At 36.2% G+C, this 14,944-nt stretch overlaps 1 protein-coding gene across 2 annotated transcripts in view; it reads left to right on the top strand.

The window, feature by feature from the left end:
* The window catches only part of PIAS1 (protein inhibitor of activated STAT 1), a 118,352-nt gene extending 105,050 nt beyond the window's left edge, over window positions 1–13,302 (top strand). The window contains exons 9-14 of one of the 2 annotated variants that reach the window (XM_061181969.1): window positions 3,081–3,241; window positions 5,304–5,434; window positions 6,156–6,336; window positions 9,938–10,080; window positions 12,086–12,123; window positions 12,889–13,302. In XM_061181969.1, coding sequence (XP_061037952.1) covers window positions 3,081–3,241; window positions 5,304–5,434; window positions 6,156–6,336; window positions 9,938–10,080; window positions 12,086–12,123; window positions 12,889–13,083 — 849 coding nt within the window. In that variant the 3' untranslated portion in view covers window positions 13,084–13,302. Of the gene's footprint in view, window positions 1–3,080; window positions 3,242–5,303; window positions 5,435–6,155; window positions 6,337–9,937; window positions 10,081–12,085; window positions 12,124–12,789 lie in introns of both variants that reach the window. The other variant, XM_061181968.1, reaches the window with a different exon arrangement.
* The last annotated feature ends 1,642 nt before the right edge of the window (window positions 13,303–14,944 follow it).

The raw sequence follows: 14,944 nt of genomic DNA, 5'->3' as shown, positions 1-14,944 counted from the left end.
TTTGCTCTTTGGGAATTTTTCAGTTCTAATTTATTAAAAATAGAGCTGGAAGAATGTTTGTGAACCTGCTTTGTGAGATACTCCTTAGACCTGTAAACTCGAATGCAAATCACTTGGAGTTGATAGAAGAAAAAAAAATAAACTCCTTGGAAATTTATTCATGAAATACTTATCATAATGATGATGAAAAAGTTATAAAATTCTCAATATCACACTACTTTCTTTTTATAAGGAAAAAGTACATATATTATTGATGTTTTGGGGGTCCTTTGGTATAAGCTGGTTTGAACTTATATCTAAGTAGGGTATTTTCTCTTGAAGTATCATCAGTTACTATTATGTTATAGTAAGGTTAATGGCATTAGAAAGCTTATTTGGGAGTTGTTTTCAAAGTGTTTATTTGCAAATGATGCAAATATCCACCCCATCCTATAAAGGGAAAAGGGGAATTTGTAATTACCAGATGAAGATGTTCAAAGCTCAGCTTCTTTTCTGAAGTTAGAGAATTCAGTGTCCATTCATAGATAAGTATTTAGAATTTAGTGATTGTTTTTAAAAATCAGGAGTATGAGGGTCATATAACAATTACTTTGTAATTCTTTGAAGCAAGACATTTGTGTGATGGCTAATAAACTGCATTTGAAATTGAACTTCTCCTTTCATATACCTATTTGTAAACGTCCTTCCTGTGGCATTCATGTAGCAGTGTTCCTTAAAAATTCTGTAGGTAAACTTGTCAGTGTGGCTGATCATATAAGGGCTTGAGAGTTGTTCTCCCAACGAAAAGATGAACTGACAGCTGGGAATTATAGGGCTAAAGTTATGTGAGGTGATGATCTTTGGAGAATAACTGCTTTTCATAGTATAAGTTCTACAGCCTATGGCTTGGATTCTGAAACAATCTTTGTTTCTTATCTTCTTATCCATTGTCTTCATAAACTATCAGAAGTAGCCTACTAGTTCTGCAGTTACATGAACCTTGTCTACAATGACTGTATTTATCTAGGATTTCTCTACTTAGTATTAAGGCAGTAGCAAATATACCTACTCAGTAGGAATTTGCACTTCACAGATAAGTTAAGGTGTGACTTAAGACATAAAAATGTAATTTAGCACCACCACCTAGATCGTTATTTGGAAGATGTTTCTAGACTAACGCAGCATGTCTTGGCTAATGGTAAATAGATGATATTTCTGTTATAAGAGCTAGTTTGTTTTTTTTGTGTATGTGCCTTTTCCATCAGGTACTTAGGTAAATCAAATCATAAAACCTGAATAGAAGTGTAGGAAGGGAGTAATGGAGTTGTTTAATACTGTGTGAGCATAGAAGAGAAGACTGACTGGGCTGAGGTTTGAGTGGGTCTCCTACTAGCTTGCAGAGTGATTTGAAGCAAATATGTTTCTGTACTTTAATTAATAATGGGGGACATATATTGAGTACTTGCTCTGTGTCAGGCCCTGTGCAATAAATATAATTTAGACCCCACAGTCGTATGGTATAGATGCTATTTTTATCCCCATTTTCTAAAACTAAGGCTCAGAGAGACTAAATAACTTCCAGGAGTCATACCCTCAATGAATGGGTGCCTCCTAGAACTACCCAGCATGCATAGCTGAAGGCTGATCAGTACACAGGACCATCTTCTTGCTGTATGTATAGCAGGTACCTTTCCCAGTGCCAAGGATAAGGAGATGAGCCCAATGTGTTTCTAGTAGGAGGAGAAACACATAAATAAATAGTGTAATCATATGCAGTGTAGAGTTGGGAGCACAGAGAAGGGAGCTGTCAGTTTTCTCTGCATCCCTCCTGTCCATACTTCTGATACTGTAAACTGGCATTACTCCCTTCTCAAGTTGATGACACATTCTGGGTCCTTTTTTATTCTTCATCACTACATCCTGTTGAAGTAAGGAGGAAACCATGTTACTTCAGAGATAGAAAAAGAGGCCCAGCAAGGTTAAGTGCCTTTCCTAGAGGCACAGTAAATCACTGGTGTGAGAACAATAATTTAGGGCCCCAAATGACAGTTAATTTCCTTGGTAGACTAGGAAATTGCACATTTCCGTGAAATTCTCCTAAGCCAAGAATCTTTTCCTCTTTTTTTCCTCATTTAACTCATATCCTTTCCAAGGCCTTATGTTTTTCAAGCTCACAAGCATGTGGAAAATCTTTTCCTGATATTTAGCAAAAAATGTGGTTACTGAAAGTAGGTGACTTCTATACTATATGGCCATTGTGACCTACGGGGACCCCACAGTGGTTATCCAGCTGTACTGTACGAAGTGTCTTCCATGCAAGGAGGTCATGATATGGTAGCTCCCTGGGCAGATCTCTGGACAGCTTCTCTGCTTTGGTCCAAAGCTGGCAGTTCAGGGACCAGATGAAGCAGATTTCATTGTTCGTAGGACAGACTCAACCTATGTCAGCATAAGCACTATTTGCAGGGCAAGAAGAGCAAGTCTCATAACATGCTAGAGATGCTAGAGGTCCGGAGGTGTTTGCTGAATTGCCTGTGATGGTGCCCAGTGAGGGAAGAGAGTGCACACACCTGGGTTTCTTCTCAGAGCTGCTGTTTGGCAATTATGCCAAGCATTGTGGGGAATGCTTATTCTGTTCTGACCTCTGAATTACAATCAACCTGATATCTTAATGAGAGTAAGTATCTGTATCTGGAGCATTTAATAAGGCGTTCCTTTTTCCTTTCCCAATACCTAGTAAAGTGGTTCTTAACTTTTTTGGATTAGGGACTACTCTAAGAATTTGGTGAAAGCACTTTCTCCGGAAAAATGCACACACTTACAAGATTTTGCATGTAATTTCAAGGGGTTCATAGTTCTTCCCCCTAAAAGCGGATCTGTAAGCTGTGGATTGAGGGTAAATAACCTCTGCTGTAACTTTCCATAGTCTCTCTATTTTAATATCCAAAGAAATATTGTAATTTTTAACCGGTAGATGTTTCACAGAAAATGTGTTAAAAGTAGACAGAATACGCTTTAAATTGGAATAATACACTTTGTGTTTCAGGAAAAATTTTGTATAACAGTTGTCTAATATTTACTTTTGTCTCCCTTTTTCAAAGCTTGGTAAAATGCGGCTGACAATTCCATGTCGGGCCCTTACATGTTCTCATCTGCAGTGTTTTGATGCAACTCTTTATATTCAGATGAATGAGAAAAAACCAACTTGGGTTTGTCCTGTCTGTGATAAGAAGGCTCCGTATGAACACCTTATTATTGATGGGTATGTCAATTTAAAGTTTTTCCTTGTACTTCAAAGTAACCATCTATTATTGGTTTTGTTTTCCATCACGTTTGGGATTTAAATTCTATAGGTAGTGTTTTCTGAGTTATGTATTGTTAGGATTTTCATGACTGTAGAAGTCAGTAGTTTTCTAAGTAATTAATATGGTGAACATTTTTCCTTTTTAACTTTATGTCCCCTTGTTTTGAAAATGTGTGCCTTACTGTCAGTGCCTCCTGACATTTACCATTTTAAAGCACCAATGGTTCTAAGCAGGGTGTACTTACACCTTTTCCTAACATGAATCCATCTATCCCTAGACATGCAGACCATTTTGGAGAGAGAATGAAAGAATTGTGAAACTCTGGTTAACCTAACTGACCAGAAATTGGCCTGTTTTTGGAGACTTCCTGGTGCTTCAGTTGTGGGCCAGCATACCTACTCCCTACCATACGGGCTCCTCAAACTGATCAACACACTGAATAGCAGCTCTTTGTTTTTCTGTTTTCTCTAAAATACTTGTCTTTGTCTTTCTTCTCCACCTATAGCATCACAACAGTCGATTTTTTTTTTTAACACTCTGGTGTTTTATCTGTCCTTCCAAACATCTTCGAATATCCCTTTCAGTTTTCTCCTATTCTCTAGCCTCCTTTTTTTCCTTTTTGCCGCTGAACAAAGATAAATTGTGAAAAAAGAAGGATCTTCTTGAGATTTCCTGTACTCTTTAGAAAAATGCTTAATGCAACTTACCTATAATATTTGAGAAAACATAGAAGCCTGAAGGTATAACATAAGGAATGGAATACATTTAGCAATAGAAGTGTAATCCAGAGCTTGAAAGATGTCAGACCAGTCATATGGGGAGAAGTAAACATGTAACTTAAATGTTTTATGTTTGATTTTTCAGAGATGTCAGTGATCACTAATAAATCAGAATTGAATAATACTTTACCAACTCTGTATATTATGTAACTTCAGATGCCTGCATCAATTGGGATTATTCTTTCTTACTATAAAAGCCACACATACACACACACCCCTAAAGAAAAATTGGAAACATACGAAAATAAAAAGCTGTTATGTTATTTTCTGATTTTTTCCCCATATTTGTGATTATACAGTATTAGTATTTTTTTTTAATTATTAGCACCTTTAATTATTATTAATTAATTTATTTTTATTTTTTTTTGGCTGTGTTGGGTCTTCGTTTCTGTGCGAGGGCTTTCTCTAGTTGTGGCAAGCGGGGGCCACTCTTCATCGCGGTGCGCGGGCCTCTCACTACCGTGGCCTCTCTTGTTGCGGAGCACAGGCTCCAGACACGCAGGCTCAGTAGTTGTGGCTCACGGGCCTAGTTGCTCCGTGGCATGTGGGATCTTCCCAGACCAGGGCTCGAACCCGTGTCCCCTGCATTGGCAGGCAGATTCTCAACCACGGCGCCACCAGGGAAACCCAGTATTAGTATTTTTTATCCTTTGGTTTCATTTAATATTACAACCTGAGAATTTGATCATTAATTTTACACATTTTTGAAAATCTCATTTTTAAATATCTGCATGGTAATTATCAAGGAGCTTTAACTTTCAATACATAGTTTTGCATGTATTTCTTCAGTTATCAAATAAGATGTGCTTATTGTAGGCAATTTGGATTATGTTGAAAAGTATAAAGGAAAAGAATAAATATCCACAATGTCACCACTGAGAGATAAGCACTATTTATATACCACTCACACACAGAATTTTATTTTTAAAATATAGAGTTTTCTTTTCTTGGCCTCTTCACACTTTCTGTGAACATATATTTCCCCCCATATTATTAAAAAAATCTTTGGAAACCTCATTTTTCATGGTTACATAATATTTTCTTGCATACAGGTACCATAATTTAAGTAACTATTCTCCTATTTAGCCCTAGATTTTGAGAACAAATACACCTTGTCGGTTACACTTTCTCATTTATACTTGTACAAAACATAGAAGGTCTGAATGTTTTTTGAATAGTAGTAATTCTAATTGGTCTTACTTTAGAATGTGATATTCAAAGGACAAATTGTTTTTTATAGCTTGTTTATGGAAATCCTAAAGTACTGTACAGATTGTGATGAAATACAGTTTAAGGAGGATGGCTCTTGGGCACCTATGAGATCAAAAAAGGAAGTACAGGAAGTTTCTGCCTCTTACAATGGAGTTGATGGTGAGTGTTAGTTTTCCAAAAGGGTGGGGCAGTCTCCCTGTTGTTGTGAAGCCTTGGTTTTCAATATTAAAACACATAAAAATTTTAAGAATACTCAGCAGTTTATGGATAGCTCAATAACTCTTATTAAATTATTGATTAAATGTTCAGAAGTAGTGAAACTCTAAATTCACTTTCTGCCAGCTTTTAAAATTTTGTTGTATAAGATTTCAGAATAACATAATCTAATAAGTTATTTGTAAAGTCATGCTTTTGAAATGGTATCCTTTTAAATCTTTTACAGACTTGGTACAGGTTAGTGAATGTTCTTTTTTCATTTACATTTTTTTCCTGGCTTTTTTAGTACGTTTTTGCTGGAAGGAAACTCTGACTTTTTAAAAATGTTACTATAACGTCTCTCAGTATATCAGATATTGTACAGGTAAACATGTGTAATATATAGTGTTTGCCCTCAGACTACTTTTATTCTGAGGTGGACATATATTTTGATTGTTTGCCCTAATTCAGAATTGTTTTTCAAAAAAATCCTTTAACAACCGATAATAAATAATAGTTTTAAGCTTAGGGGAACAGAGCCACTGTTGCTTCTGTATTCTTGGACCCTAGCAATATACTGTAACTGATAAAGTCTAAACTACAACTGATAATCTAATCCATAGGCTGAGAAAAAGAGAGATGTTACAGGTCTTTTTTGCCTTGTGTTTCAATCATTCCCACACAGGATGCTTGAGCTCCACATTAGAGCATCAAGTGGCTTCTCATCACCAGTCCTCAAATAAAAGTAAGAAAGTAGAGGTGATTGACCTAACCATAGACAGTTCATCCGATGAAGAGGAGGAAGAGCCATCTGCCAAGAGAACCTGCCCTTCTCTCTCTCCCACATCACCACTAAGTAATAAAGGGTAAGTGCTGAGATCTTAAAAAAAAAAAAAAACTCATTGTGAAAGTTAATTTTGCAAATAGGGTTAAAAGATCTGCTAGATAAAATGATTGTAAAACTTAACTTAGTAATGATTGTAAAACTTAACTTAGTAATCAGAGAATAGGTTGAATTTTTCTCAGGTGTGTTTCTTAAGGGGTTGGGATAATGCATTAAAGGGGTCACTTGGATATGATCTTCATCGTACCAAAAGATGATTCTAGTACAGTGGTTCTCAAACTTGGGTATACATCAGTATCACCTGAAGGGCTTATTAAAACACATTGCTTCCCTAGCCCCCATGTCTGATTCAGGAATAGGAACTGAGAAAATGTATTTCTAATAAGTTCCCAGGTGATCCTAATGCTGGTCGTAGGATTTAAAATATTTACTCAAACTGGAAAATGTGTGCTGTAAAATTAACCCTAAGTTGAGTGTTTCAAGCAGAAAGCAGAGGAAGTCCAGTTGACTGCTTTAAACCTGCCTCAGAATGTATAAGACTGGCAATGAAAGAAGTGTAGGACTTAAGTTGCAGTACACAATGCTTTATGTTTTGCAGACTCATTTCCCATACTTCCCATTAGTCTCATATCGGTAATAATGTACCTTGGTTATGCTTCATGTCACTTCATGAAACACTGTTACCTACTTTATGTAAAACACGCTGTGCTAAACATGGGTGATAATAAAGTAAGTAAGTACAGTCCCAACCTTAAAGAGTTTAACATTTTGTAGAGGATGATAAAACAAGTAGCTGACTCTAGCTGTACTCTTAAACAGACTGTTAGTCTTATGAGACACTTCGGGGATCCTCAGCAAAAGACTTCATGTTTTGCTGAGGCACAGTTGTAGCACACCAAAGGTAAATCTAGAAATCCATGTGTGACCCCTTTTAGGTATAGATCAGGAGAGTTATGTGGCCTGATGTAATTGAATAGAAGCTATTCAGAAAATCTTCCAGCAAACTGTAGTGCCTGAAGGAAGAATGTAAGTGAGGAAGGGAAAGTCTGCAGAAAGCATTGTTACAGATTGCAAGGTTAAAGAGGGAAAGTAAACACCAGACCAAGAGCAGGCACTTCTGTGCTTGGAGTCAAATTATTTTCAGGCTTGATATTGTTTGATGAGATAAAAAGATCTTCTATTTGAGTATATTTGTAGTTACTTGAAAAATGAAGTTGCAACAGTAAAAGAGCACAGTTATGATAAATGTGGCTCCTCTCTCATTAGAGGACTTTGGCTATTTCAGGAATCTTTATAGTACAACCAGACATATGACGCAGGTTGATATTTTCACTCTAGAGTAGCTTATTTTATCATAGAGACAAATAAAAGACATTAAAAGCAGTATCATTATTCTAAACAAAATGAATATTTAAACACTAATTCTGCTTTACATCCTACTTTATGAACATTCACCTCTGATGAAAGCCTACGTTGATGGCTGTTATCCAACAAACCTGACCGTATTATTATACCAGCTTCTTTCTTAAAGCTTAAAGCTGAGTTGTGGGTGGGGGGCAGGGAGGGAAGAAGAGTCAAATTAGCAAAAGCTGGTGTAGTTAGAGCAAATATCTGTAGAATTTTGACTCTAAGATATTTTATGTTTTATATATATTTTTAAATGGTATATTTAACATAGCATGACCAAAACATATCATCATTTTATTACTTTAAATGCCATAAAACAGCACCTTAAAATATATTTCATCAATCTGGGTATATAAATACTTCATGCATTAAATGCATCATTATATATACGTTAGTTCTGCTCTTTAGTATATTGATAGTAGTCATACATATTTAAACACTTTTCCTTAAAGGAAACTTTCTGAGTGTTTAGAAATCTAATTTTTCTTCTTTGAATACTTGCTTTGCTGTTTCTCCAGAAATAGTTTGTTTATTATGTTTGGGAAATTACATTAGATGCATTAACTACTTCCTGAGCTTCCCAGTGACTAATTGAACCCAGATAGAGTATTTGCTAATGCCAGACCTTTCTCTCTTGATTTTCAGATAAAAACAAGCAACCTGAAAGTTTATAACATTTTTAGAAGAATAACACCATATTCAGTACCAGTGACCATTTTTCAGTAATGACTAGCCAATAAATAGAAACCTAAACCCAGCATATTGTATTTGTTATTGTGCAGTGTGAAGGTGGAAATGCATTTTAGAATATTATCATAAAATTGAAAGAGAAGGAGCCAGCCAGGAATCAGAAAGAGGCAAAGATAAGTAAATGTAAAACATTTTGCTGTCTTCAGCTGCTGAGTGTTCATCCAGAAATTACCTTTGCTGTTTGGTATACCAAGATGTTTTCAAAGACTAGCATTTCAACTCCTTTTGTCTCTCTTGTAATCCCTTAGGTATTGTCAGAGGAGATAGCTAATGGAAAATGGTACTTTCTATAGATGTAAGAGGTTTAGTTAAGTTTCCATTAGACAAAACATTTTTATGAGGTGGATGAGAGTATATTTTATGCTTCATATCCCATTCATAAAAATATGGTAGAAGGTCATAACTAGAACTCTATTCCTGGAAATCCATCCTTGGCATCTTTTGAAATATTCTTTACCATTGAAATTGCATCTCCATACCCTGAGGACTTTACGTGAAGTTTTAAAAGCAAAAGACAGCCTGTTTCTACCTTCTTTTCTCTTTATTTTCTATAACTTATATGTCTGTTAGCCTCTGTATGGTTGGGATAGCATATGGCCCTTATGTTTTCACTCAGGACTATTAGAATTCTTTCTCTTTTCAAAATCATTTTAATTCTTCCTTTTCTTTTTCCTTTATTTCTCCCTCCTTTTTGCTTTTCCTTGATTTTTGGTAAAGAAAAAAAGATTTAACTACTCAGCTACTTAAACATTTCACTCTGTTCTTCCAGAATCCCTCTCTTTGTTCTTTTTTTCTTTTTCCATTTATACTGTTCTCCCTTTAAAAACGCTGTACCACCTGTTCATTATGGAGCATCTTTACTCCTTGTCTTGCTGCCTTCGTTCATTCAGCAGGCCTTTTATGTAAATAGCGTGCTAATGACTGTGCCGGGCATTGAATATACCAAGATAAACAGTACCTAGTTTTTATTCTCATAAATCTTACAAGTCTGAGGGCCACTGTTAACTCCTCACTGCTCAGATTGCTGCATTCCCCTAGTCTTGTTATATGTGTTTTCTTTGCAAGGATTTACCTAAACTTTTTACTAGCCAGCACTCTAGTGCTTATTTTTTAAAGGTTTCAGAATTTTGTCTGCTGTAGATACTTTTCACTCATATTCCATTGAAGTGGCTCAGCCGTGCCTTCCCCCTGCATTCTGAAAGTGTAGATGACGTTGTTCCAAAGACAACATGTGATTTATGAATGTTGGATACCATTGTGTCCATCTCTTTTTCCCTATAGCCTCTGAAAGATGCTATTAAGTATACAAATTATTTCCTAATAATTATGGTAGTCTAAATTATATATTGCTTTACTTGTCTTTTGTTTTTATTTCCAGCACAAAAACTAGGACTCATTGTGAGATGCAACCCTTTTTAAAAGTTCAACTGACTCATGAAAATTTTGCAAACCTTTTCTTCTTCTAGCATATTAAGTCTTCCACATCAAGCATCTCCAGTGTCCCGCACCCCAAGCCTCCCTGCTGTAGACACAAGCTATATTAACACATCCCTCATCCAAGACTACAGACATCCTTTCCACATGACACCCATGCCTTATGACTTGCAAGGTGAGTCACCCATTCTTCTGTGTCGTCACATAGCATTGTGAATGCCTTTGATCTGTATAGTCTTCTTCTGGGCAAGTCTAAGAAAGGTCGAAAGATTAGGAAAAGAGGGGGTTGGATCTAGGAAACTGGGAGAAATATACACTGTGGTCATAAATAAATACAGACTCAGTTCCTTGTTAGTACCTTCATCAGTAGCCAGTGTTTTACTACCAGTGGTAAGAACAGTGCAATGATCTTTAGGTTTTGTGCGCTTCAAAGTAGTCTGCAGGTTGTTTTTGAATGACTTCCAATATGTTGCTTTAAATTTTGATATTTATGACAATTATTTTTTGTTCCCTGAATCCAGTTATAATGCAGCAGGCATTGTGGGTAGCTATGTCATATTGTATTTTAGATAATGCAGAATTGAAACATTGGAACGCTTTCATTTTTATTCCGGTGAACCTGATTCTTCTTTTTGAAAGTAATTTGAAATGTCAGTATACTCATTTCTATGATGTATTTTGAGTTCATAATAATCATTTACATTATCAAAAAGAATTACTAGTTGTTCTCATTATCTTTGTAATTTAATAATTTGTATATTAGCCATATAATCTAAGAACATTTTTTAAATTACAAAAAGCCATATATGCTCATTGTAGAAAATATAATACAAAAGCACAAAGTGCCCTCCACCCATTTCCTACAGTAAAATTCAGGGTCACTGGCAAGGATCTTGGGAGCTGAGATAGTTGAGTGGATTCCTAGTGATTGTTATGAAAACCCTATTTCAGCTCTGTCCAATAGAACTTTCTGCAATTAGGGAAATGTAATCTGACCAGTACAGTAGCCACTAGCCACATGTGGTTATGAAGCATTTAAAATGTGGCTAGTATGACTAAAGAACTGAATTTTTCATTTTATTTAACGTTAGTAAATTTAGATAGCCACATCAGGTGGTTAGCAGCTACTCTGTTAGACAGTGTAGCCCCGTTTCTCACTGCCTGTTAGCCCACTGCCAAACTCACTATCAAGAACCACAGTACTGGGACTTCCCTGGCGGTCTAGTGGTTAAGACTCCACGCTTCCAGTGCAGGGGATGCAGGTTCGATCCCCAGTTGGGGACCTAAGATCCCACATGCCTTGCGGCATGGCCAAAACAAACAAACAAAAAACACAGTACTATACATTTTGCAGGATCCTCATGTTATAATCTGCTCTAGTGTAGACAGTGGATGGATCCCCAAAGTGTTCGTGTTGTTGTCATATTTTTATCTACACCTGCTTGTTGTACTTTTCTCCAAGTTTAGATACCATAATGAGGCATTTTATTCATGTTGGTTTACTTGCTCTTCGTCGCATTACACATTGGGCAATATGGACAAGAATGTGACTTGGAAGGGGCCGGCTTACAATGACTTGCTGGCAGCCAGGGATGAGAGCTGGTCCTTCTGTAATAGCCTCCGCGCCAGCAGTCAGACACCCCCTCAGATCTCTTCCCCTCTCATGTCACTCAGGAGTCTCTGAGTTAGAATCTGGAACAGATAGTGGGAAGTGAAGGAATTTGAGAAAGAAAATCTGTCTTATAACTTGCTTAATGTAAAAACGTCCTTATCCACAAAATGAGACCAAAGTAATTACATACCTCATGAGGTGCTTGTGAGGAGTAAATTCGAGTAGATTGAAAGGTGACTTTAGGGGAGTCGATGAGAGCATCTGGTGAAAAGTGCTCTGTCAGTTTAAGGGATCAGTGTTGGACTTAACAGGGCAGCAGTGGCCCAAGTCCCACAAATGGAGTCACCGGGAGTGCAAATCATTGCTAAAGCTTGAACTCTAGGCTTTGTAGTCTAGAGATGGGAGAGATGTAAAACCTTCAGCTCAACTCTTCATGTTTAAATAAAATTCTAAATGAATTCAGAATTAGCTTTTTAAGATATTGTATTTGTTTTTGTAGTATTGGGACATTTGGAAGGCTTTTTCTTTCTTTTTTTTTTTTAAACTAAAATAATTTTTTCTCCCACAGGATTAGATTTCTTTCCTTTCTTATCAGGAGACAATCAGGTATGTTATATGAAAAAAATACTGTTATTTTAATTCTAAGTTAAAATACTTAAAAGTATAATATGTAGCCAAGAGAAAGAAAATAAATTTCCTTAGGAAATTCAGAGTAGTTATACCCATTATTGTTAAGGTTTTAAAAATTTAAATAAAAGTCCCTTTGTTTCAGCTGTGCCTGAATATATAGTAACTACAGTGTCTATTTGTTGGTTCCCAGTACTGTTTTATAAAAAACAGGGCAGTGAGTCATATTGACTGATAAATTTCTTGGCCATGTATCTCCAGAAGAGAAAGAAAGTGGACTCTCCTGTTTCCTGCTGCTTCTGAGTATATGCCTCTTTGGAAATAGCATTATGAAAATTGCTTGCAATACAAATTAAAACAAAAAAATAATATTTTTATTCCCTCCCACAACCCCCCCCCCCAGTCTCAACTACAAAAATGTCTCTTAAGATCAGTGATGTGCCAATAAAAATTAAAATTAAAAAAGGTCAATGATGTGATCATTACATAAGACCATTTGATTTTACAAAATGTTTTACTAAATATTTCAGAAACACCAGGTACTCAGAATATATTAAATTTAGGACTTTGTTCTGCTGAGAAGAAAGTTTATTAATTTATAAGTATAATTAACTTTATTTTCTGTCTTTTGTTTCCCCTCCCTAGCATTATAACACGTCCCTGCTTGCCGCTGCAGCAGCAGCGGTTTCAGACGATCAAGACCTCTTACACTCGTCTCGGTTTTTTCCATATACCTCCTCACAGATGTTTCTCGATCAGTTAAGTGCAGGAGGCAGTACTTCTCTGCCAACCACCAATGGAAGCAGCAGTGGCAGTAACAGCAGCCTCGTATCCTCCAACAGCCTAAGGGAGAGCCATAGCCACACCGTCGCAAATAGGAGCAGCACGGACACAGCATCCATCTTCGGCATCATACCAGACATCATTTCATTGGACTGATTCCCTTGCCCCTGCTGCTCCCATCCCTACCCCAGATTAAATGAACTTGGTAGAAAGAAGAGAACTTTGTGCTATGTTTTACCTTATTCTGTTTAGAAAAGTACACAAGCGTGTTTTTTTTTTCCTTTTTTTTAGGGAAAAAATTAAAAGAAATGTACAGAGAACAAAACTATATTTTCAGTTTTACTTTTGTATATAAATCTAAGACTGCCTGTCTGAAAAAACACTTGTAAAAAACAAAAAAAAGGAAAGAAAAGAAAAAAAAAAGAAAAAAAACAAGTACCCACAAACCACCTTCAGTTCATTCTTTCTGGATTCTGAAGATTTTTTTTTCATCATTTGTCCTATTTGGTTTTATTTTACTTCAATGGCATTATTTTATTTGCAATAACAGAAAAGGAATTGCATGTATGAAGTTTTAAATTGTGGGCTTTTCTTTGTTGTGGGGAGGGGCTGGGGGGGATAGTTTTAATTTCCATTTTCTAAAAATGACAGACTTGGATTCTGTTTGTGTGTGTGCATATTTTATCCAGCCTTAAGTTATAAATCTCATCTGTCCCTCTGCATTCCCTATGTATTTTCAGGACATAGCTTGTGGGTGTGTGTGTGTCTGTGTGTATTTTTCTGTCGTTACTGTTCCTTCTCCCGAGTTTGCATTCAGTTGATAAATCAGTTGCCTGCTTCTTTCAAAGTGCTTTGAAGGTCTTGAACTCTCATATGAGCATCTTTATCAACTATCCCAATTGCATGTTCTCCATCACATATTGTCTCTTATTTGCTAGATACCCCCTGAGAATATGTTTCAGAGATTGGAGTAGAGCTATCTGGGTAAGGAGTAGGCTTAGCCGACCTGTGAATAATACACTTTAGTCTAGTTCTTTATTTTAAATTTGGATTGCCAGTATTATGTATTTAAACCAAGTCTGTGAACACCTGCTTTTTTGGCCACAGGGTAACAAGTTTTCATGTAAGATCTTCATACCAAAGTAGGAAGTAAAAATAGCTTAGAAAGCCCTGTTGGATGTCTTGTGCAGCTGACAGAGGTAAGGCTACATCACCTCAAAAAAGAAAGACAGACAGTCAATTATCCTTAAAAGTAAATTCTCTTCGGAAAATACAACGCCCCGCACATGTCAGTCCGTAGAAATCTATCATCTGATAAACAGTTGAAATTCAAAATGGGCTTGATCCTTAGTCATTTTCACTCTCTGGTTCTGAGTGTACTTATTTTTTTAGCCTAGTTATCTTGTTTGTTTTATATTTTTCTTCACCTTTTAAAGACAAGCATGACATAGGAAAGTTAAATCTTTTTAAGAATTCCTGGATCAGTCTGATCTACTCTTATTAATAATGGAAATGTAAATATATTGAAAACTGTTTTTCAGGAAATGAGTGAGGGTTGGAGGGAAGGAAAAAGTGGTTCTACTTGTGTTCCAAAATCCTCGTCAGAGAAGGTCCGTTTTTCAGGTAATATCTGAAGGTGTTGAAAATATTGTTTATCTGATTGAAAGGTTTAGCAGATTTAACAGAAAAGATAAAGAAGGGGCATAACGATTACCAATTTTCCAGACTGGCTTTTTATATCACAACTGTTAATGTTCTCAGAGTTGTTCTCAGAGTTGATGAAGGACCACCTTTGTGTATAAAATTGTCATTTTAAACCTGGCAGTGATAACAAATTGACCTACTTTAATCCAGTTAGAGTTCAAGATGGCTGTATCTTGTTGTCTGATGAAATTAATGGTTCACATGACTGTGTGGCATCTAAAAATACCTGTTTTTACAGGATCTCTCTGCCACCAAATTGTTGACTTGAATTTTGAAAAACAAGTTGGTATTGATATGTATATGTGTGTGTGTA

The sequence above is a fragment of the Eubalaena glacialis genome, chromosome 2, assembly GCF_028564815.1.
Source record: "Eubalaena glacialis isolate mEubGla1 chromosome 2, mEubGla1.1.hap2.+ XY, whole genome shotgun sequence".
In the NCBI taxonomy this organism is placed as follows: domain Eukaryota; kingdom Metazoa; phylum Chordata; class Mammalia; order Artiodactyla; family Balaenidae; genus Eubalaena; species Eubalaena glacialis.
The sequence above is the reverse complement of the archived record's forward strand: the minus strand, read 5'-3'. Positions and strand labels throughout refer to the sequence as shown.